Here is a 22,283-nt window from a genome sequence, read left to right as displayed (position 1 = left end):
GTCCAGCTTCCTTCTTGTTGCTTGTCTCCTCCTTTGTTTTTGGAACTGTCTCCATCAAAGCTGCCAAAACTAGATGAGCTTGCTTGGCTAATGTCTGCCAAATGAAGTGTTGAGGGATATCTGGAAAGGCCAACCCAAAGCGCCAGGATTTCAGTATCATTGAGAACCCGATGAGTAATAATATTAGGACAATAAACAGCCAGTGTTATTTAGTTTGAGAAACTGATGCTAAAATAAGAGGAGGTAGTTTAATTATTTCCTCTTAAGGCATTACTCAGTGTTGTCCTTATGTTTAAATATTTATGTACCAAGGTCAAGAATTCTTGGTACATGATGCACCAGGATTTTTGAACAGTCATAAATCGTGGCTAAAAATCTAACTTCAGTGTGGGTGGAGTGATGAATTTCAGGACGTCTTTGAGTGTCTCCTCTTCAAAATATAAGAGAGAGGCCATACACCTGAGGAGTCTTCAGGGCAAGAGACTTGGGAGCTGGAAACTATTCCTTGCTCAGTCACAGACTTGGATTTTATTCCCTTCTGCCTTTCAGTTTGGGTAAGCCTCAATTACTTATCTAAAGTTTATAATAAAAACTTGTCCATATAAATAATAGGAAAAGTGCCAACAATTGATGTTTAGAGGAAATGTGCTTTCTTGAACTATATATATTAAGGTTGTTGTATCTGTCGTTCTGTTTGCCAATTTCTGTATTAGTTCAATCCCTTCCATGCCTTTTTAAGAAAAAAAATCTAGTTAAATTTTTCTTTTGGTGAAAGGAAAAAGAAAAGCATGTAATATTTTTCACAGACCTTCGACAATTCTTAGAAAAACTTTGGTGAGTCTTGGGGACACGCTGAGGCAGGGACACATTTTGTGTAGTGTCTAGGGCAATCACTTGATTAACACTTTACCAATCACTTTCCTATATTTTTAGTTGCTTTGTGATGACTATTTGTATATGTGTCTGCATGTGGGTCACACATGTGTGCAGGCAAGTCCCCAGCCTATGTGCATATCTGTGGATTTATGTTAGCATTTATAACATTGTATTTTCTAGGGTCTGTTGAAATATAGTTTTAATTTGTTTCAAAAATGACAACTACTTTTCTTTCCTCCTAATTCAGCTTCTTCCAGTCCATTCTCATGATACTATGAAATAGTACAACTATTGCAAGGCCTCTGTTGTCCAAAGGTTCAGTAGGAATAAATGCAATGTTTCATATCTGAAACCCTGCTGTTATACATATTTCTACCTAATGAATACCTGTTGATTGATGAATTCTCCTAGGGGGTATTGGACAAGTAAAAATCATGGCAATTTTGCTTGTGATTCTGTGTGATTTATGTTTCAGTGGAGACACTAAAACTCTTTCTAACTGTAAATCTCAGGGGGCACCATCAACCTCCTAGGGGAGACCTTCACCATCATATGTCACGGATTCACCTTGAATAATCTCAACAAGCAAGTTGCTCAAGTAACTAACACTTGTTCTGGATTGATAAACTGACAATGAGACTTTGGGTCTTGGCACTTCTGACAATTCTTGAACATTACACAGCAGCTAAGTTTAGTAAGTACCGCTTTTCTTTCTTTCTTTCTTTCTTTCTTTCTTTCTTTCTTTCTTTCTTTCTTTCTTTCTTTCTCTTTCTTTCTTTCTTTCTTTCTTTCTTTCTTTCTTCTTTCTTTCTTTCTTTCTTCTTTCTTCTTTCTTTCTTTCTTTCTTTCTTTTAAAATTTATCTATTCATGAGAGACACACACACACACACAGAGAGAGAGAGAGAGAGAAAGAGGCAGAGACATAGGCAGAGAAAGAAGCAGGCTCCCTGTAGGGAGCCTGATGTAGGACTCAATCCCAGGACCCTGGGATCACACCCTGAGCCAAAGGCAGACACTCTTCCACTGAGCCACCCAGATGCCCCTAAGTACTGCTTTTCAACTAAAATTGTAAAATTAATTTCAAAAACATTTCCCTTTTTTTAAAAAAAAGATTTTATTTGAGAGAGAGCATACATAAGCTGTGGCAAAGAGCAGAGTCAGGGGGAGAAGCAGACTCCCCCTTGAGCAGGGAGCCCGATGTGGGACTCCATCCCAGGATCCTGGGATCATGATCTGAGGGGAAGGCAGACGCTTAACCAAATGAGCCACCCAGGCACCCCATCATTTACCCTATTTAAAACTGCTTGCTTCTGGTTGTTCCAGTTGAATTGAAATCTGGAAAATTCATTTATGCTCTACAGACATTCAGTACTACAAATCTATAAGGAAAAATTCTTCACAACAAATACATCATAATTTTAGCTTTACATAATTTTAAAACATCAAAATTTAACGTGCTGCCTGTGCGTAGGAGGCGCTGTAAGCATTTGTTGCCCTGCAGCATACTTCCTAGAGACGGATGTGGCTGCTTTCCCACTGGAGCAGTGTGAAGGAGGGTTAGCTCCAAGTTAACTCTATCTGTGGTACCCATCAGAACAGTTCATAAAAGACCTTCATCATTTACTATTCTTTCTCAGTGACATGTCACAAAGAGTGGTTGATTTCTAGACCTAATCGTAGAAGGATAGAATATAGCAATTATAATGTCCTTCTAGATCATTTCAGGATCAGATTTATGTGTTGTTTGTTTCTTGTATTTGCAGGCAAATCATCTTGGGGGCTGGAAAATGAGGCTTTAATTGTGAGATGTCCTAGGCAAGGAAAGTCTCGGTATCCTGTGGATTGGTATGACTCAAAAACCAACAAAAGTATAACCACCCAGAAAAGAAATCGTGTATTCGCCTCCGGGGAACGTCTTAAGTTTCTCCCAGCCAAAGTCAAGGATTCTGGAATTTACACTTGCATTATCAGAAGGTATTAACCAGGCAGCCACCATGATCTTTGCAATTGTTCCCCTTCCTTTGATAGTTGATGGCATGAGCTCTCCTCCCTTTCTTTCCCTTTCTAGACCTTTGTGGGACTGTTGATTTTATAAAGTGGTTTGAATAGAAGAGTACTTCTAGAAACACCATCAGGTTGGGGTTTGGGTGATTATGAACTATTTAGAGGGAGAACTGCAAAAATTAACTTGTAGCCAATTAGGAAATGACTTAGCTTTCCTAGTGACCAAGAGAATTGAGAGCAATATCTCACTTTGGCTGGAAGTAAGAACAAACTAGCAAAAAAGACCCAGCAATCTGGATGTCAGGCACCAAGGAGGCCTAGGGTGGGTGCCAAAGGACAGTTACCAATGCCTTAAACCTGAGAGGTAAGCTGAGGGGGGTTATGTACAATCGTGTGCCTGATTACTTACCATACATATACATCTTTAAATGTTTTGATCTTGTGCTTGGATTTGGTACGTACACTATATCAGATGAACTACATCAAAATGCAGTTAGGCACCTGGGTTCTGAGGTCAGACCAGTTTTAGTTTCAAATTTGAATTCTGTTGGCTGTGTGAAGCCAACAAGTGACTTTTCTGTCCCTCTGTTTCCTTATCTACAGAATACATATGATAATATAGCCTACTTCAAAGCATCCCTATGAGAATAAAATGATGTCATGTTAGTACCATGAATGGTCCATAGTGAACTGTCAATAAATACCAATTATCTTTATAATAGTCTGTTCTTGGCATGACAGCAGATACAGTGTATAAAGAAATGTCAAGGGAGTCATTTTCAGGGCTACCAGAGGGGTTATGTTTTATCTCAAATGCAACACAAAAAAAGTATTTAGAACTCTAGATTTTAATAACTGTTTTTAAATAAGAAAAGAACCCCAGTACATCAATTATTTGAAGAAAAAAAAAAGCAGTGTTACATAAAAGCTAGAATTGGATAAAGTCATTTCATAATGCTGAGTAACTTTTTAAATCATTTGACTTATTTTAGTAGTCCTACCACCAATAAGACTGGATATGTGAACGTCACCATATATAAAAAACAACCAGATTGCCGTATTCCAGATCATCTGATATATTCAACAACATATGGATCAGAAAAAAATTCCAAAATATATTGTCCTACAATTGACTTCTACAATTGGACAGCACCTGTTGAGTGGTTTAAGGTAACAGGAAATTTGGGGGGAAATGGATGAGAATTATACAAAACAGGTGCAAGTAAAGAGTTGGCAAAAATGGAATGGAATTTTTCATTTCAGAATTGCAAAGTTCTTCAAGGACCAAGGTTTCACATACACAGGACCTTTTTGCTGATTGACAATGCAACTAGCAAGGACACGGGTGATTATACATGCAGATTTATGCACAATGAAAATGGAATCAATTACAGCGTGACAGCAACCAGATCATTCGTTGTGCAAAGTAAGCTACTGAATTTAACAAAATAGAATATTTGAAAAAAAAAATAATGTAAGAGGAATTGTGCCCTTCTTGTTGATTTTCCTATAGACTCCTAGGGGACACATTCCAAACACCCTACTGGATGCCTGAAACAGGGGATAGTACTGACCTTATATATACTACGTGTTTTCCCATCCATGCATACCTATGATAAGGTTTGATTGATAAATTAAGCATGGTAAGAGATTAGCAATAATAACTAATAATGAAATAGAATGATTACAATATACTATGACAAAAGTTACCATAGATTTTAGCAAACTCAGTGTATGATTATTTTTTTCCTTATTATGTCGAGAACTTTCATCTTTTCACTTAAAGCCTCTCTTTGGCTTTTCCGCGTTGCCAGCATCATGATTCTTGTGCTTTGGGGGCATACTTGAGTAAAATAAAGGTCACCTGAACACAAGCCATGTGATACCATCAGTCTGCTCATAACCAAGATAGCTACTAAGTGACTAATGGGCATGTGACAGACACAGTGTGGATGGCTGGACCAAGGTCCTATTCACGTCCTGGGTGGGACAGAGTGGCACACTGTGAGATTTTATCATTTTCTTTAGAACAGTGAGCAATTTAAAATTTATGAGTCATTTCTTTCTGGAATTTTCAATTTCATCTTTTTGGGCCAAGATTGACTGTGAAAAGTAAAACTGGGAATCGGGAGCACTACTATACTTCATGATCCTCCCTAAGATGTCCTCCAGCTTCAGCTTATCTTGCACATTCTCTACAATAGAGCAAAGAGCTTTTCTGAATGCACAATCAAGGGACATCTGGGTGGCTCAGTGAAAGAGCATCTGCCTTTGGCTCATGGCGTGATCCCAGGGTCCTGGGATCAAGTTCCACATCGGGCTCGCTGCAGGGAGCCTGCTTCTCCCTCTGCCTATGTCTCTGCCTCTCTGTGTCTCTCTCATGGGTAAATGAATAAAATCTTAAAAAAAAATGCACTATCAAGATTTAAGAAATTTTAGAGGGAGATTATGCTACTAATCTAAAGCCAGATCTGTTCTTTCCTCTATGACTTAACTTTTCAAAGATGGCATGATCTGAATGTCAACTTAATAAACTTTTTTGGATGGCAATACAAGTATTTGCAGAGCCAGATTAACTTTTCTTTTCCCAATTTGTTGTCAGAAGTTATATAGATAGAAAAAAATCCATTTAATCTCAAATATAATTAACTGGATTAGAAATTTAGTGACAAGTTCTATAAAGGGATAGAAACATATTGTGTGGTTTTTAACTGTCAGCCTGAAGCTGTCAGGAGGCAATAAATAAGCAAATTTGAAATCAAAGAATTGCAACAAATTTGGGTAGCAACCCAAATAGTGTCCCACTAGGGAGCAAAAGTCAGGGGTTTTTAAAGCAAAAAGGGAATGCCTGTATACTTTGTTTACTAAGAATTCTGTTGGGTATTGGCAGTGAAAAGCTAATCTTTTTTTTTTTTTTAATTTTTTTTTTATTTATTTATGATAGTCACACAGAGAGAGAGAGGGAGGCAGAGACACAGGCAGAGGGAGAAGCAGGCTCCATGCACCGGGAGCCTGATGTGGGATTCGATCCCGGGTCTCCAGGATCGCGCCCTGGGCCAAAGGCAGGCGCCAAACCGCTGCGCCACCCAGGGATCCGAAAAGCTAATCTTTACTAATATAATTGGTGACTAAGGCTATCACTAAGTGAGTCCCTTATTGTACCAAGTTGCAGATGTTTGAGCTCAGTCTTGGAATATTTGTGGTCTGACTAGTTCAAAAATTCATAGTTCCACCAGTGAGGACATGGGACCTATCTCCTTAATGGCTTCTTGGCTCCATTCCAAAACCTTTTGGCCCAAGTGGCACCATTCTATTTCACCTTTCGCACAATCCTGGTTTGCAATAATTTCTACATTATCAAGGACCTCAAGTAGATAACTTGATTCTAAAAAGTGTTTTTTGAATATTAAAGTCCATAAGACCCTATTCACAGGAAACACCTCACAACCACACCTATCAAATCTACAAGGAATCAGGGTTTCCTTAGCATCACTTAATCCATGGATACAGATGAAGTAGCACCAGTGAGTGTGGCAGATTTCTCAGGGTAAAGTGACCCTGGAGACAGGTTTTTGTTTGGAAGGTTTACAGAACCTACTGAAACTGCTCTACCACTGTAGAGCACTGGACCACATTTCTTTTGATGTCTCTTATTGTTTAACATTGAAACCTGCTGGGATCTTTAATCACACTGTCCTGAAATAAATGGAAATCAAGTGGTGTAGGAATCAGCAGTGCTCCAGAAGAGCTCTTTCACTGTCTCTAGGCATCGGTGCCACAGCCAATTAGAATTTCCTTACGGGATGGGCCACAATGGGGGAAATCCATGAGTGGAAGTTATGGGCTTACGTGTTTGTCATATTCATAGGGCTTTTTTTTTTTTCACTCAACACGCATTTAAGTACATGCTAATGTTTCATGGGACTTTTGAAATCTTCTTTACTGTAATGCTGTGCTTATTCTGTGGAATTATGGTTTTCTAGCAATTGCCAGGTCATGCAATTTATTTGATGTGTTGGTCTAACATTTGTTTTATTTTTTATTTTTTATTTTTTATTTTTTTAGATTTTTATTTTTATTTATTCATTGGAGACACAGAGAGAGAGAGAGACAGGCAGAGGGAGAAGCAGGCTCCATGCAGGGAGCCGACGTGGGACTCGATCCTGGGTCTCCAGGATCAGGCCCCGGGCTGAAGGCGGCGCTAAACCGCTGAGCCACCGGGGCTGTCCTAACATTTGTTTTAATGATATAAAATAGATTAGGAAATATCAAAGAGTATCATAGGTAGTAAGATAAAGTATTACATGAATGTTTTCTTTTTCATTTGTGTGTGTATCTATTGCTGTGGGTCATTGTCAGAAAAATTTGAGGAGCATTGCCATGAAATAGGATAGAAATATGAAAATGCAAGCTTCAAACTGATGACCATCCAATGCTATCTTAATATTAATATTCTCTTTGTCTTTGATTTAAGATAAGGAAAGCCTTTCTTGGTTTCCAGTAATTCTAGCGCCTCCACAAAATGAAACAAAAGAAGTGGAAATTGGTAAGAAGACTTTAAGAATGCTATAAATGTTACCTGGAGAATCCTTCCATATGACCCTTGGTCTGAATTCCCCAGGCATGGGTCAGGCAGTTAACAGAATGGACCTTGGGGATTCAATGAAATGTCATGTAAAGAAGCATCCACCGGGGCACTTGCTAATATTAGGAATTCCCAGCATTTACATTTGTATTGTACTTGTAACTTGGTGCTTTCACAGTATTATCTTATTTCATTTTTACTTCTCTCCAGGAGGCAGACATTGTTCTCAATTTATACTTGTGGATACTTTGGCTCCAGTAGGATCAATAACATGCCCAAGGTTGTGGATAATCAATGATAGAAGGATAAGAACTCAAACTTTCCGACTCCACCTATCTCTGCCTTCTCTGGTTCCCCACCAGAAATGAGATACAACTCAAAGTTCTTGGCCTAAAGACAAGTCCCTTCAAGAACTGGTTCCCACCATATCCTGGACCATCTGCAACTATTAACCCCACGTGCCCCGTGTCCCCACCACACTGGCCTCCTCACAGTTGTTACACTGATGGGCAGCATTTCCACATTCTTTCTTGCCTTTTGTCCATGTTGTTCCTCCTTCTCATCTCTCAACACTGAGCTCAAATACCATTCCTCATGCCACCTTCCTTACCTCCCTCTGGGAGCCCCATCCAGAGCCTCCATCTGATCAGGTCCAAGGAAACCATTTCCATGTAGAGCATGGCAGACCTGCTCCCTGAAATGACATCTCCCTCTGTATTCCCCTCTTCTCCCTCCTCTTCCTTCAATTCCCATTTGTCATTTGTCAATCTTTCCATAGAAGACTAGAATACCCTGTGTTTTATTTTTTTTTTTTTATTTTTTTTTTTAAATTTTTTTTTTTTAATTTTTATTTATTTATGATAGTCACAGAGACAGAGACAGAGAGAGAGAGAGAGAGAGAGAGAGAGGCAGAGACACAGGCAGAGGGAGAAGCAGGCTCCATGCACCGGGAGCCCGATGTGGGATTCGATCTGGGGTCTCCAGGATCGCGCCCTGGGCCAAAGGCAGGCGCCAAACCGCTGCGCCACCCAGGGATCCCTACCCTGTGTTTTAATAATTTGTGTGAACGGTTATCACCTTCTGAGACACTCTGCATTCCTCATCCCTCTTCAGATGCATTATTTCTTGACCCAGGAACCAAGGGCTCAGTGAGGGATGGCTGAATGCATGTTCCCAGGCAGGAGGGCAGTCCTCAAGCTTTCAGTTCAGGGTGGAGGAAGCCTCAAGCAAAAGTTGTAATGGAGAATTCTCTTGAACAATTAAATACTGGGATTGGAGCTCGGTCAAGTTAAACACAGTTTTACCAACATAGTGGCTTCCAGAGAGATGAAGATAATTCAATAAAAGGAGAAAGATGTGGAAGAGAGAAGTTACAAAGAAATTCTAATTTAGAGTAAAAAGAAGCCCCATCTTCTAATGTGGAATTGATGAAACCAGAGTTATTTCCCTCTTAGTTAATGCAGTAGGCGAGAGGGGAGTGGGAACAGAGCTTCCTTCAAACCGTGACCAAAGGGGATAGAGGTGAGGTGAGGGCCCAGGACATGGAGGTGCTGATGATAAGGAAGGGGAATGGGATCAGTTCCCAGCACACACAGGGGGTTCTACTATTTTTTTTTTCACCCTGAATGCAATACTATTGACAGAACTGAATGTTATTGGTGAACTTCTTCACTTCTCATCTAGGAAAACCAGCAAACATCCTCTGCTCTGCTTGCTTTGGGAAAGGCTCTCAGATGATGTCTGGCGTCCGGTGGTTGGTGAACAGAACTACAGCTCAGAACTTTGGTGAAGCAAGAATTCAAGAGGAACGGGAGCCAAATCAAAGGTATTTTTATACGAAAGTGAAAATATCCCCACACAGTTTGCAGCAGCCAACTAAGCACTAAAAGTAACACATTGCCCTTTCAGTTTTAGCAATGAGATGACGTGTCAGAGCACCATTTTAAGAATAAATGACGTGAGAGAAGAGGATTTATCACTGCGGTATGACTGTCTGGCTCAGAATTTGCATGGCAAGATACGGCACACCATAAGACTAAAGTGGAAAAGTCCAAGTAAGGAGTGCTCCCGAGACTTGGGTCACCCGAGTCAACTGCATCAACTGAGATCATTTTCTTAGGGAACAGTGTGCTGGAGTGTGGCTCCAGGGCGGGTGTTTCCCGACAATGGAAGTGTCCCATCTCATAAAATGTGCTCCTCCTCTTAAGGACACTGACCATTTGTAGTATGGGTCCCCTAGTTGCCTCTACATCTTTACTTCCCCCTACCCACCTGCCCCCCTCTGTTCTCCCTTCTGTCATCCCGCTCCTCTCCCTCCACTGCTCCCCTCTTCTCCCTCCTCTTCCTTCTATTCCTCCTCTCCTTCTTCCTCCCAACCTCTCCTCTCCCTGATCCCTCCTCCTTCTTCTCACTCCTCCCACCCTTTGCCTCCACCCCTTCTTCCTCTCCTCCCCTTCCTCCTCCTCTGCCTTCTCTCCCTCCTCCACCACTCTCCTCCCTGTCCCCTCCCACCTTACCTTCTCTCATCTTAGTTCCTCTTTAACACTCAACTGCCTCCTTGGCCATCCTTCTGGTTTCATCAGCTCTCTCTGCCTCATTATATATGAAAGACAACACACTAACTGTAAACCATTGAACATGCTGTTACCTTTCATGACTTTTATGACATGTTATAAACATGTCCCCTTTTATCATTTTTTTTTTTGGTCATAAAGCTTGCACATTTTGTTAGTGAGGCTGGCAAAGTGGATGAAAAGGGGAAGTACTTAACTACTGCCCATCCCAGTGCGAACTTCTTAGACACTACTTTGTAATAAGACATCATGTGCTATCGTTGCTAAATTTCAGAAAATAGCAAATTTATTTATTTATTTGTTTTTTTCTACTTGCAAGCCTAACATATTTACTGTCTGGGCCTTTCCAGAAATAGTGAGTTTCCCCCTGCAAAAAAAATTATTTGTGTGCTAACACTATATTGTCTTATTTACTGTAACTTTACAATCAACCTTAAATTTGGGTAGCATGAGTCTTCTTATTTTGCTCTTCATCAAGATTGTCTTGACTATTCTTCAGTCTTCATATTGCCACATAAAAATTATCTTCAGATGTATTTTGATTATAAACATGTTTTTCTACGAGTTACATAGAAAGTTTTGCAACTTATTTTATAATTATTTAATTTATAGTAGAAATATTTCCATGATATTAAATGTTCTACACCAGCCTTTGTAAAGGCTTCATAGTATTCAGTTATACAGATAACTGAATTTATTTCAACAAATACATTGTTTGACTACATGTCTTTCTTTTTCTGTCTTTTTAAAAATTCAATTTATTTAAGCTCAAAAAAGGAAAAAGAAAATAGTTCACTTATTTCTCCCACCTCCTCACCCCTTTCTCTGGAACTACAATCTAGATACGGGTAAAATTCACAGGAAATCTAGTAGCTCAGCTAATTTCTTTACTGTATCTGTTATTCAACATGCAATATAGGTATCTTTTATGAAGAGCCTTCCTTGGCCATTAGTTTGGAGTATATTTGTTTCTTTCAGGTGTTCCCATAGGGCCCTGTCCTATCTCTACACTCATCACACTTACAAAAATCTGTTTGGGAGTCTGCTGAACGTGACTATAAGCTCCAAGAGGGCAGGAATGACGTCTCATTCGTCTTTGTGTCCTTGGTCTATAGTGCAATGCCTGGTACCTAGCATGCACTCAACAAACATTTGTTGAATGAATAAATGAACAAACACCAAAGTTATCAAGAAAAAACATTTTTTGTACATCTCCATGGCTCTAGCTTATAAGGCTTAATTATTCAACAAAATAACAATTTACATTTATGTTTGTTAAGCTGGATAACCTTCCCAGTGACTTCAAAAGGCCAAATTACTTATAATTTCCCTGTAGGTTTATCTGAATCTAGCATGCCTTTAATGACTTCATTGTAATTTGATGCAATAAAAGATAATTATAAAAAATAGGAAGCTGATTATTCTTCAATAGATCACATTCAGACACTATATATAATCTTTTAAAATGTAACATTCTCTTTCACAAATAATCAGCAGCATATGGAAGCAAGGTGCGGAGAATGATCTGTCTTGGGTATAGGTAACGAGAGGACACATTGTCTGTAAGAATCCAAAACAGTAATAAGACCATCTGAGAGTTTTTGTGCTTTTATTTTTTTAAAGATTTTTATTTATTTATATGAGAGAGAGAGAGAGAGCACAAAAGGGGGGAGCAGCAGCAAGAGAGAGAGGAGAAGCAGACTCCTCTGCTGAGCAGAGCTCAACTCGAGGATTGATGTGGGACTCAACCCCAGGACCCAGGGTTTATGACCTGAGTCAAAGGCAGATCTTAACTAACTGAGCTATCCAGGCAGCCCAGAGTCATTGCACTTTTAATCTCACCTTTCCCATTGCTAACCAACGTCAGTAATGACACATTCCTCCTCTGGGGGGCAGAGTGCTTCTTCCTCCCACCGCCTTGGTATGTCACTGCTTTGCAGTGATGTCAGCAAAATAGTTTTACAAGCATTTCCTTCCTGAGCACCTGTCAACTTCCTCCCTTGTTTGCATTTCCAAGCAAAGACATCCTGTTTGTTAGATGAAGCACTTAATCCAGTATAAAAGGGCGAGGGGGAGAAAAATATGATATTTTTACACTTGTTATTCCATGCACAACTATGTGGAAATTACTTAATGTGTTTGTCACTTAGCCAAGGGAGATTAAACCCTCAGTTGATACCCCTAAGTGGAATTATAGGCTGGATTAACTTGGATAAACATACAGAGGCACAACCTGATGAAAAAAAATGGAGATGATGGAAAAGGAGACCACCAATTTGATGTGTTTGTGATTAAGTCTCTACTTGAAGTGGTGCTTGGGATTTTTGCTTTCATTCAGACTTAAACCATCAATTTGTAAGTTTTTTTAAAAACAAAGAGAATCATGATATTGAGTGCTATCAAGTTCCACGGGTCGCCAGGTTTCACCCCAGGACATATGGACCATGTCACAATGTTCTATCTGGGCAGTCTGGTGGTGGGAGCTAGCACAGTGGATCCTTGAGGATCGGGGAAGCCGTGCCCCCAACCCAGCACTGTCATTGCCTCAACATCCCTACAATGTAAGCCTTGCTTATGTTGTCACGTTGTGAATGTTCTCTGATTATCTGTGTATTGGAATTGTTTTCATGTTACGTGTACTTAGTGACTTTTTTCCTTCTAGTTTCTTTGTATGTATTACCGTCCCCCTGTTTTTCTTCAAATTAACATGGTTATGCTCTGTTTCGACAACTCTGGACATTAAACAAAAACTGTTGTTATGGCAGTTTGTCACAATGAATTCCTTTATTTCTCATCACAAAATAAAAGAAATCACAACATTGTCTCAAATTTCAAAAACAAAAACTTTAAAAGCTTATGTTCCCATATTATTTGACATGATTAAATAAATATTTGATACTCATAATGATAGTAGTACACATTTATTCATTGTTTCCTTTGGACTTGTCTAATTATTTTCCACTTAATTTCTTATGTATTGGAATAATATTCCATGAGGAAGAGACTGTTACTATCATCCAGTTTTGCAGATAACGAAACTGAACCCAAGGAGGTTGAATATCTTACCAAGTATTATAGTTAGAGCCAGATTCAAACTTAAGTGGTGTTTTCCTGTTTATAAACACTTTCAGAAAGTATTTAGTGTTTAGCTACCACACAGGGAATTATTTATACATGTATAAAGTCATTAACAAAAAGATATTGAACTCGAACTTTCATTCCTGTCTTGGATTAACTTCTTTCCTCCAGTGGAAGTGGCCAGCCACATGCACAGTTACTTCACCAGGATCCTCCCAAGATATGTAGGTTCCCAGAGGGCATCCAGATGGGACTTTTAGAGAGAGAGAATGAGAGAGAGAGACCTGGAGGGGAAGCCTGTTGAAATGCTTAACTTTGGGAGTATTTATCATTTAAATTGATGACTGTGCAGATAGTAAGCTCTGCCAATTTGCAACCTCCACCCCCCGCCCCTGGTTTTGAATCTCTTCACTTGGCCATTCTTGATTTCATGATGCTGGATACTCAGGATGCTGATGAGCTATGAGAGGAATCTGTGAATATGGATGAATGATTTTCTATGACAAAGCTGGGAACCCATGCTCTGAGACTTCAGATAAAAATACGGGGGGAATACTAGAATAGCCAAATCTTTGAGCTTCTTGTCACATTCATCCTTAAGTGGGACTACTTGTAAGTGGATACTTAATTTTAAAGAGAAGTAAACTTAAAACAGCCAAAAATACCATTAATGAGTACAATTCTTGTATTCAATTTGTATGTATCTGTTGCAAGTCCTTGAAATCGGAAACCATCTTGTGCATGCATTTTGTGGGGCAGTGAGTACAAGACACAGTTCCATGATGAGAAAAGGAAGAGGTGTGTTTAGAACCTAGAGCCCCAGAAATTTGACTTCCTCATCAATTATGCTTTAGAGACTTACATGACCCTGGTTTCTTCCCTACTTTTCTATGCAGTAAGACCCCAGGACCGTTTGATTCGTTCTCCTTAATGCCCTAACACCAGACATATCCGTTCCTCTGTCATTATTACACAAATCTGAACTCTCCTTATCTCTCACAAGTGTTACAAAAACTTCCCATTCATTTTTCTCTTCCCACAGAAACAAATCTTCTGCTACCTTTAGATTAATCTTGCTTGTCAACCACTTTCATTGTTAACACCCCACCCAACACTCTTCAGTGGCTCCTGGGACCTTTCCAAATAAAGGCAAAATGCCTTAATAGGAGCCCCAAGTCTGGCCAGAACCTAGCCCTGACCCACATTTCTTATTGCGTCTTCCACTAATTCCCCAAACTGGAATATCCCAGTTCCTCAGAGAACATACCCCGTCTCTGCCCTTGGGCTTACAGCAGGAGTACATTTGAGAGGAGTGCATTTTTCTTATCTTGCAGTTCTATAAATTTTAACTATTCTTCAGGGACCTCATCCTGCAAGAAGCCTTCATGGCCCAGTCTAGCATGGAGTGAGCACTCCTAAGAACCTCTACCAACTCAAATTACACTGTTACCTCCTATCTTAGTTAAGTTTACATTTGCCTCGGCACCTTTTATGCTTTGAGCATCCCCTAGGATGCCTAGCTCACTGCCTTGCACAGAGTAGGCGCTCAATAAATGTTCACTTACTGATTCTTAAAGCAGCCATGGAAATTCCAGGTAGGCATGTCTTGTATGAATCTGTTGTACTCCCAATAGACGTCAGCATCCATATATTTGTTTATTTTGCCTTGTTCTAGTAATAATAGTGATCTTTTTTGTTCTGCCTTTATCTTTTGAATAGTTGACAAGCAAAGCACCTACTACATACTTGCGGGATTTAGCGTCTTGTTAATGCTAATCAATGTCATGGTGATAATATTAAAAGTGTTCTGGATTGAGGTTATTCTGCTCTGGAGAGACATAGCTAGACCTTACAAAACTAAGAATGGTAAGTGGCAAGTTTCACATTTTTTTTTTCAAAAGAAAAAGATCCAACAAAAAGAAAGAAAAAGAAAGAAAGAAAGAAAGAAAGAAAGAAAGAAAGAAAAGAAAAAAAGAAAGAAAGAAAGAAAGAAAGAAAGAAAGAAAGAAAGAAAGAAAGAAAGAAAGAAAGAAAAAGAAAAAGATTCATAATGGTTGTGGGTTACTTGTCTGTTGATCTTTTAATAGCTATGCTACTAAACTTAGATTTTGCTCACCAACATTGTCAGCAGGCCATTCTCTATCCTCTTTTGTTGCTCCTTATGGTTCTGAGATTCATTTCAACAGTTCAAATTTCCTTCCTCTCTAAATTAATAACAGAATTGGCCCAAGCCCAGAAAAGTTTAAACAGTTTGGAAAATGTGTTATTGGTAAAACTTTATGGAACTGCAAACATTAACAGAAGTGTTGTTGTTTTCCAGATGTGAATAGCTTAGAAAGAGCCATCAGAATGTAGGTGTAGTTTACCAGAAAGCCCACTCCATAAAGAGTCCTATTTATGCACATAAATGAAAGAATACATTTATGCCTGCTAAATCAGAACACCATTCTTTCCTTTGGAGGCAGGTGTACTTTACACTTTCCATATGGTCCACTCAACTAGGACTAATTATTTGATTTCTGGGACATGCAGATCATTTAAAAATTTTTTTCCTTTCGCATTTTCACTTCCTAGGGTAAGCAACAACAGCTAAATTGAGCTCAACTCCAAACAACAGAAGATTCCTTACCAATGAAAATAAATTTTTATCAGTAAATTATTAATTAAGTTTGACCATGTGGTGTGTGCAAAACTGGACTGACTCTTGTCTACTCTCTATCATCCAGTCTGAGACAGGAAAGAAGCCAACTTTGGGATTAAGATTGATGTCCTGATGACATTTTATGGCAGTAGATTGTTGTCACCATCTCTGGATTCTAGAATATTTGGGGGGACAGGTGGGATTCATGCACCTCCAACAATAAATTCAGTGAAGAATATGTAGCAATAATCAAATGGGAATTTTACTAGCTAACTACTAAAGTTGTATTTCTTGTTCTCATTTTCAGATGGAAAGATCTACGATGCTTATGTTATCTATCCACGGAACTATAAAAATAGTCCAGAGAGGGCCAGTGCTGTAGAGTACTTTGTCCACCAGATTTTGCCTGATGTTCTTGAAAATAAATGTGGCTATAACTTATGCATTTATGGGAGAGATCTGCTACCTGGAGAAGGTAAAGCTACCAACATACTTCAAGGACAGAAATTCACATTCATCAGAAGGCCAAGAGATAGGTGAACTTATCCCTCTGTTGGAAAGGAATTACAATAACTACTCCAGGCCTAAGACCAGAGCTTTTAAATATTTCTGTAGAAGAAGGAGATACTTACTCTTTGCTCCTCCTGCCCCCATGGCCAACCTGATCATGAGGTTTTCACAAGAGTGTCAGTGCTGTGAAGCCTTGGTAAGGTGTCCTGCCTAGGTGGATTTAGCAAGGCACTGCCCCTACTTGACTTCCCATGTCCACTGCTAGGATACCTGACATATCTTAATTCTCTCTAGAAAAGCTGAAAGAAGACCCAAAAATCAAAGAATTTTGTTCTAATATCCAGAAGCATTGGCTAAAATATTTGCAAGGATTCAGGGGTCTTTATGACTTTCCTTGTATTGGAGAAACATTTGAAATGTATATTCTCGCAACAACTAGAACTGTCTTCGGTTTTGCAATATTTCTGACTTGGAATATTTCTAGTAATTCCATGCATCTTTGACAGTTTGTTACAATTCTGGCCTTTCAGTAGCTGTTCTCTGCTTCTCTCTATATTTATGTCAAGTACCCATGAGCCCTCCTTACAACCCTTCTTGAATTCCTCAGAGACCAGGAAGTATTTGGAATGTGAATGAGGCAGGAGCCTCATGAAAGTAGGCCCAGTAAAGTTAATGCTTAGTAGACTGTGAATTTAAACTGGCATTTCCACTGCAAAGAGGGATTCAAGCATCTGTAGATTTAGAGGAACACATAGCAGCTGAATCTGATTTGTCCTGGAATATTCAGGCAAAGTTAATCACCCCATAAGGCTGTGAGAGACTCATAAAATGAACAACTCAGGAAAATGTAACCCAAGTTTTCTCTAGAGCCTCTCTCCCCTTGGCTACTCATGCTGGTAGAGAGGAATGAGTCATGGTGCTCAAATGCTCTTTTCGTGTTCCACATCTGCTCAGGAAGCTGCCAGGACACCAACTGTTTGTGGTGTCACACTACATGCTATGTCTGGCTGTAAACCCTTCATCTCTTTTTTTCTCTGATCCATTGACCTCATTTCTAGTTCTGCCTCTCTCCAGCCCAACGTGAATGTCAGCTCACAGATGCTCCAGCTTGTATGGCCTGCATTGTGTTGTTTTTCACCTGGGAAATTTCCCATGACCCTTCCTCCAACTGTGTCCTCTGACTTTACTTTATTTTTTTATTTTTTATTTTTAGAGAGAGAGAGAGGCACAGATACAGGCAGAGAGAGAAGCAGGCTCCATTCCACACAGGGAGCCTGACATGGGACTTGATCCTGGGTCTCCAGGACCACACCCTGGGCTGAAGACAGCGCTAAACTGCTGAGCCACCCGGGCTGCCCCTCTGACCCCACTTCAATCAAAGTAAAATCCAATCTAGCAAAACAACTTCACTCGCCCCTTAGAAAAAGTTAGTGACTGGCTGCATTGGTGCATTTCTTGCCATGCTAGTGACCTTCCGTTTGCTCCTTCAAATCCACTCTGCACCCTGACCATCCAATGGCCCAGGGTAGTGAGTCATTATGGAATCCATGTCACCCCTGCCCTCTGTTCAATGCCAGGTTTGGCCAATGGAAGCACTGGCAGGAGTGCAGAGGCAGGCATCCTGGGAGGTTGCCAGGGTAGCTGGGCTCTTCTCTCCCAAGACATGGGCTCCCATTCGCTGCCTTTAGACTCATTAGGTTCCATGACTGCTTCCTCCCCTTCACACCTGGAGGGTGGTAATGTCTCCCTGGTTATTTCTAGTGCTGGGGTTCCAAGGCACCTCTCGTTGATTTCTCTTGGTTCTGTCCACATCTTTTATAAATTGTCCTTTTATTAAACTCTCTTAAGTTAGTCCTTTTGAGTCTGCTGAGCTTCCAGTTAGGATCCTGGTTGACACAAGGTCTCTACCTGGCACCATTCAACGTTTATTTCCCTAGGTCACGCAACTACATGATTTAGTCTTTCAGCTGCCACCCTCTGAGAATATCTTGAGTGATTTTGTCCACAGTTGTATTTCTTTGATCATGCTATTGCCTTCTTGCAGTGAGATCTGAGTATTTTACACTTAAAAACACAGCAACAAGAAATCTGACCCGTGTCCTTTATTCCTAGATGCAGCCACCGCAGTGGAAACCAACATACGAAAGAGTAGGCGCCACATTTTTATCCTGACTCCTGAGATCACACACAGCAGGGAGTTTGCCTACGAGCAGGAGATCGCCCTGCACAGTGCCCTCATCCAGAACGACGCCAAGGTGATTCTTATAGAATTGGAGGCTCTGAGCAAGCCAGGTGGACTACAGTTTGGGGAGCTTCAAGATTCCCTCAAGCACCTTGTGGAAGTGCAAGGTACCATCAAGTGGAGGGAAGACCATGTGGCCAACAAACAGTCGCTGAATTCCAAATTCTGGAAGCATGTGAGGTACCACATGCCTGTGCCCAACAGACTGCCAGGGAAGACATCCAGTTTGGCTTCCCTGAGTGCCCAGGGGCAGTAGTGCTTGCTTTGATGTGCTAATGCACCAGATTTCCGTTGACCTGAACTCTTCCTGGCTGGATTACGCCATTGGACCAGACACTAGAGCAGAGGCATGAGGAGTGGGAATGTCAAGATTGTGCAGGCTTCAGGTTTCATCCATCAACTCTACTTTCATTTTCCTGATTCTGGGTGGTTGCAAAAAGCCCAGAAATTTTTATCCTTGCTCCCCCTCTCTTCAGCTCACTTTTCCTTCCTTTTCTCCCTTTGCTGATCTTTCTCCAGGTGGCCTAGGATTTCTTCATTATGCTTTTTCCACTTTCTCTCTCTTTCCTGTTTTCCTGCTCCTTATTCCTTGTCAATATTCAGCACATTGAACTTCAAACTAGATGTGTTAGAGCTAAATTTTCATGTAACCTTGAAGAACACTTAGATTCCCACAAGCAGAACTTTAGCAGTACATCTCATTCCTCACATACCAGAATATTTTACATTTTATTTGACCAGATGCTGAGTTTTATCATCTCAATGTTGCCAATGTTACTGGAGTGCCATCCCCAGTTGCCATTATAATCAAGTTTTTGCAGTTCTAAAATTTCTTTCGTAGATTTTTATTCTCTTTAGAAATATTTTTATCTCATTTTAAAAGTTACAGAAGAACAGAAAAACATGAAAGAAGAAAATAGCAAAAATTATCCATAAATCCATCATCCTAAGATAATGACTTTTAAACATTAAGGTAAATTTGAATTTGTACTGAAACATATCATTTATATAGCTGAGCTCACATGGTGTGTGGTTTTTTATATTTTGTTCTATTTTACTTCATGAAAAAAAATTGGACATGTCACTTAAATTTTAACGTTTTATTTATTTATTTTTTAAAGATTGTATTTATTTATTCATGAGAGACACAGACAGAGGCAGAGACATAGGCAGAGGAAGATGCAGGTTCCTTGTGGGGAGCCCGATATGGGACTCGATCCCAGGACCCCAGGATCATGACCTGAGCCAAAGGCAGATGCTCAACCACTGAACCACCCAGGTGCCCCAAATTTTAACATTTTAAATATTCACAGAGTTCTATTTCATGGCTGTGCACACCTGACATACCTCATTAGTTATTGTTGTATATTTGAGTTGTGCTGAATTTAAATGGCCATCATTATACGTAATTCAGGAATGATCATGTCAGTGTATCTTACATTTCTCAATTATGATTTTCTTTTTTAAATTTGAGAAATTGGTTTGTTGTAACATTTCCATGAAATCAGTAGGGCTTTTGGCAGAAACATTTGGCAAAAGTGAAGTTAAGGTGCACAGTCAAGGCCACTCCCATTAATTCCCTAAAGGAGTTCACCCTTTGCTGAGATGCTTTTAAAAGTATACAATTTTGCATTTAACTGCAAAAGAAAACTGCACTCCAGATCCTTGACAGGGAGTAAAATCTTGAACTGTCACTCAATGCTTTACAGAGGCTTGCTTGAAAAGAACTTGTTTATTTCTGTAAGGTTGCCTAAAGGATCTGTGGTTACCTATCCCTCTACATACCCTATAATCTGAATCTATACTCCCTGGATTAAGGTTGTCAGATAAAATACAAGACATCAGTTAAAGCTGAATTCAAAGAATGAAATATCATCTGAAATTAAAATTTCACTGGGAATTTTTATTTGCTAAATCTGCTTTTTTGTGGTGACATCTGATTTTATTGAACAACTAAAAAAATCAGCCTGTGAGAAGGATGCCCTCTAGTTGATTAGTTAACACCACATAATTTGGAATCAACAAGATATCCTCTGTTCTCCGCCAGCTGTGTGACCATAAGTAATACTGTCAGGAGTACATGTACCTTTAATCCAGCTTCCCTACCCACCTAGACTTACAGACAGGTGTTTGATTTATGGTCATGGAGAATTTTGGAAATGATTTTATTTTCCTCTTTATATTAGCTACTTGAATGCCTCGAGCCAAATTTGGGCTCTTTCTATAGGATATAACAAGGAAGTTATAATATCTTTATTTTTATTTTTATTTTATTTTATTTTAAAGATTTTATTTATTTATTCATGATACACATAGAGAGAGAGGCAGAGACACAGGCAGAGGGAGAAGCAGGCTCCATGCAGGGAGCCGGACGCGGGACTCGATCCCGGGACTCCAGGATCATGCCCTGGGCCAAAGGCAGGCGCTGAACTGCTGAGCTACCCAGGGATCTCCAATCTCTTTATTTTTAAATATATTTTAACTGCCCAAATTGTAAGCTACTTTGCAAATATCCAACATTTACATTTTTCTGAACATGTGCTAAATATCTCTTTGAAAGGGGCAGAGAGAGAGGAAAGGCTGTGGAAGGATACATAGGGGAATTAGGCACATTACTTTCTTTATGAGTTTCAAAGCCACAGCAGACACCAGGAGGGGTTTCGTGAATAGAATGAATTCAGTCCAACCCAGTGAGGTGTCTATTGTATGATCCTGTTACAAAATTCTGGTGAATTATAAAAACACAAGGAATTGCCCTTACTTGAGTCAAATTTGCATACAATACAATGCAGATTTTAAGTTTGATGAGTCTTGACAATTACGCATACCTGTGTAGTTACCATCCCGAACAAGAGAGATATATTTCCATCAGGGGTGCCTGGGTGACTCAGTCAGTTAAGCATCTGACTCTTGATTTTGGTTCAGGGCATGATCTCTTGGGTCATGAGATCGAGCCCCACATTGGGTTCCCCAGTCAGTGGGAAGTCTGCTTGAGATGCTCCCCCTCTCCGCCTCCCTTAACTCGTGTGCTCTCTGTCTCTCTGTCTCTCTCTCAAAAAGAGTGATAGATTATAAATCTTAAAAAAAAAAAAAAAAGAAATATTTCCATCACCTTCCCTACTGGAGAAGTTCCATCCTGATATTTCCCAGCCAATCTCTCTCCTTCCTCAGAGGCCAATAATGTTCTGATTTCTATCTCCATTAGTTTTGATCAGATCATGAAATTTCCATCAATAAAGTCAGACAGACAGTGCTGTGACTCTGTACTTTCACACAACATAACGTTTTGGAGATGCATCCATGTTTTGTATGTGTCCATACTTTGTTTCTCTGTATTCCTGACTTGGATTCCATTGCATGGCTGTACTCAGTTTAACCTCCCCCTGGTGATGGACATATGGGTTGTTTCACATGGTACCTATAGTGAATATGGAGATTGTGAATATTCTTGTGGACATGTGTTCTTATTTCTTTTGGCTCAATACCTAAGTGTGGTCCTTTTTAGGAAACTGGCAAACTGGCAAACTAATTGTACCATTTTCATTTCCTCCGGTTATGTACAAGACTGCTCTTATTCCACCTCCTCACCAATGATTGGTATTGTTAGGTTTCTTTGAATTTTAATTATTTCAGTGGGTATTCAATGAATCTCATTATGGTTTTAATTTCCAGTTGTCTGACGATTAATGATATTGAACATTTATGTCTTATTCACCAGTAAGATTCATGTGTCTATCACTCAGTGAAAGTAAAATCTTCTACACGTTTTTAAA

The 22,283-nt window shown here is 39.7% G+C and overlaps 1 protein-coding gene across 2 annotated transcripts; it reads left to right on the top strand.

Moving 5' to 3' along the window:
- Window positions 1-307: 307 nt before the first annotated feature.
- Window positions 308-22,283, top strand: IL1RL1 (interleukin 1 receptor like 1). Of its 2 annotated transcripts, none has more exons than XM_072844413.1 (11): window positions 308-554; window positions 1,389-1,570; window positions 2,641-2,851; window positions 3,874-4,051; window positions 4,145-4,307; window positions 7,356-7,427; window positions 9,192-9,291; window positions 9,375-9,520; window positions 14,837-14,983; window positions 16,066-16,233; window positions 18,381-22,283. In XM_072844413.1, exons 2-11 carry the CDS (start codon window positions 1,510-1,512, stop codon window positions 18,764-18,766), a joined length of 1,632 nt encoding a protein of 543 aa, XP_072700514.1. In that variant the 5' UTR covers window positions 308-554; window positions 1,389-1,509; the 3' UTR covers window positions 18,767-22,283. The 2 variants fall into 2 exon arrangements, with proteins under 2 accessions (XP_072700514.1, XP_072700513.1); XM_072844412.1 differs by having other exon boundaries at window positions 320-554; window positions 9,150-9,291.

This window comes from Canis lupus, chromosome 11, assembly GCF_048164855.1.
Source record: "Canis lupus baileyi chromosome 11, mCanLup2.hap1, whole genome shotgun sequence".
NCBI lineage: Eukaryota > Metazoa > Chordata > Mammalia > Carnivora > Canidae > Canis > Canis lupus.
The sequence above is the reverse complement of the archived record's forward strand: the minus strand, read 5'-3'. Positions and strand labels throughout refer to the sequence as shown.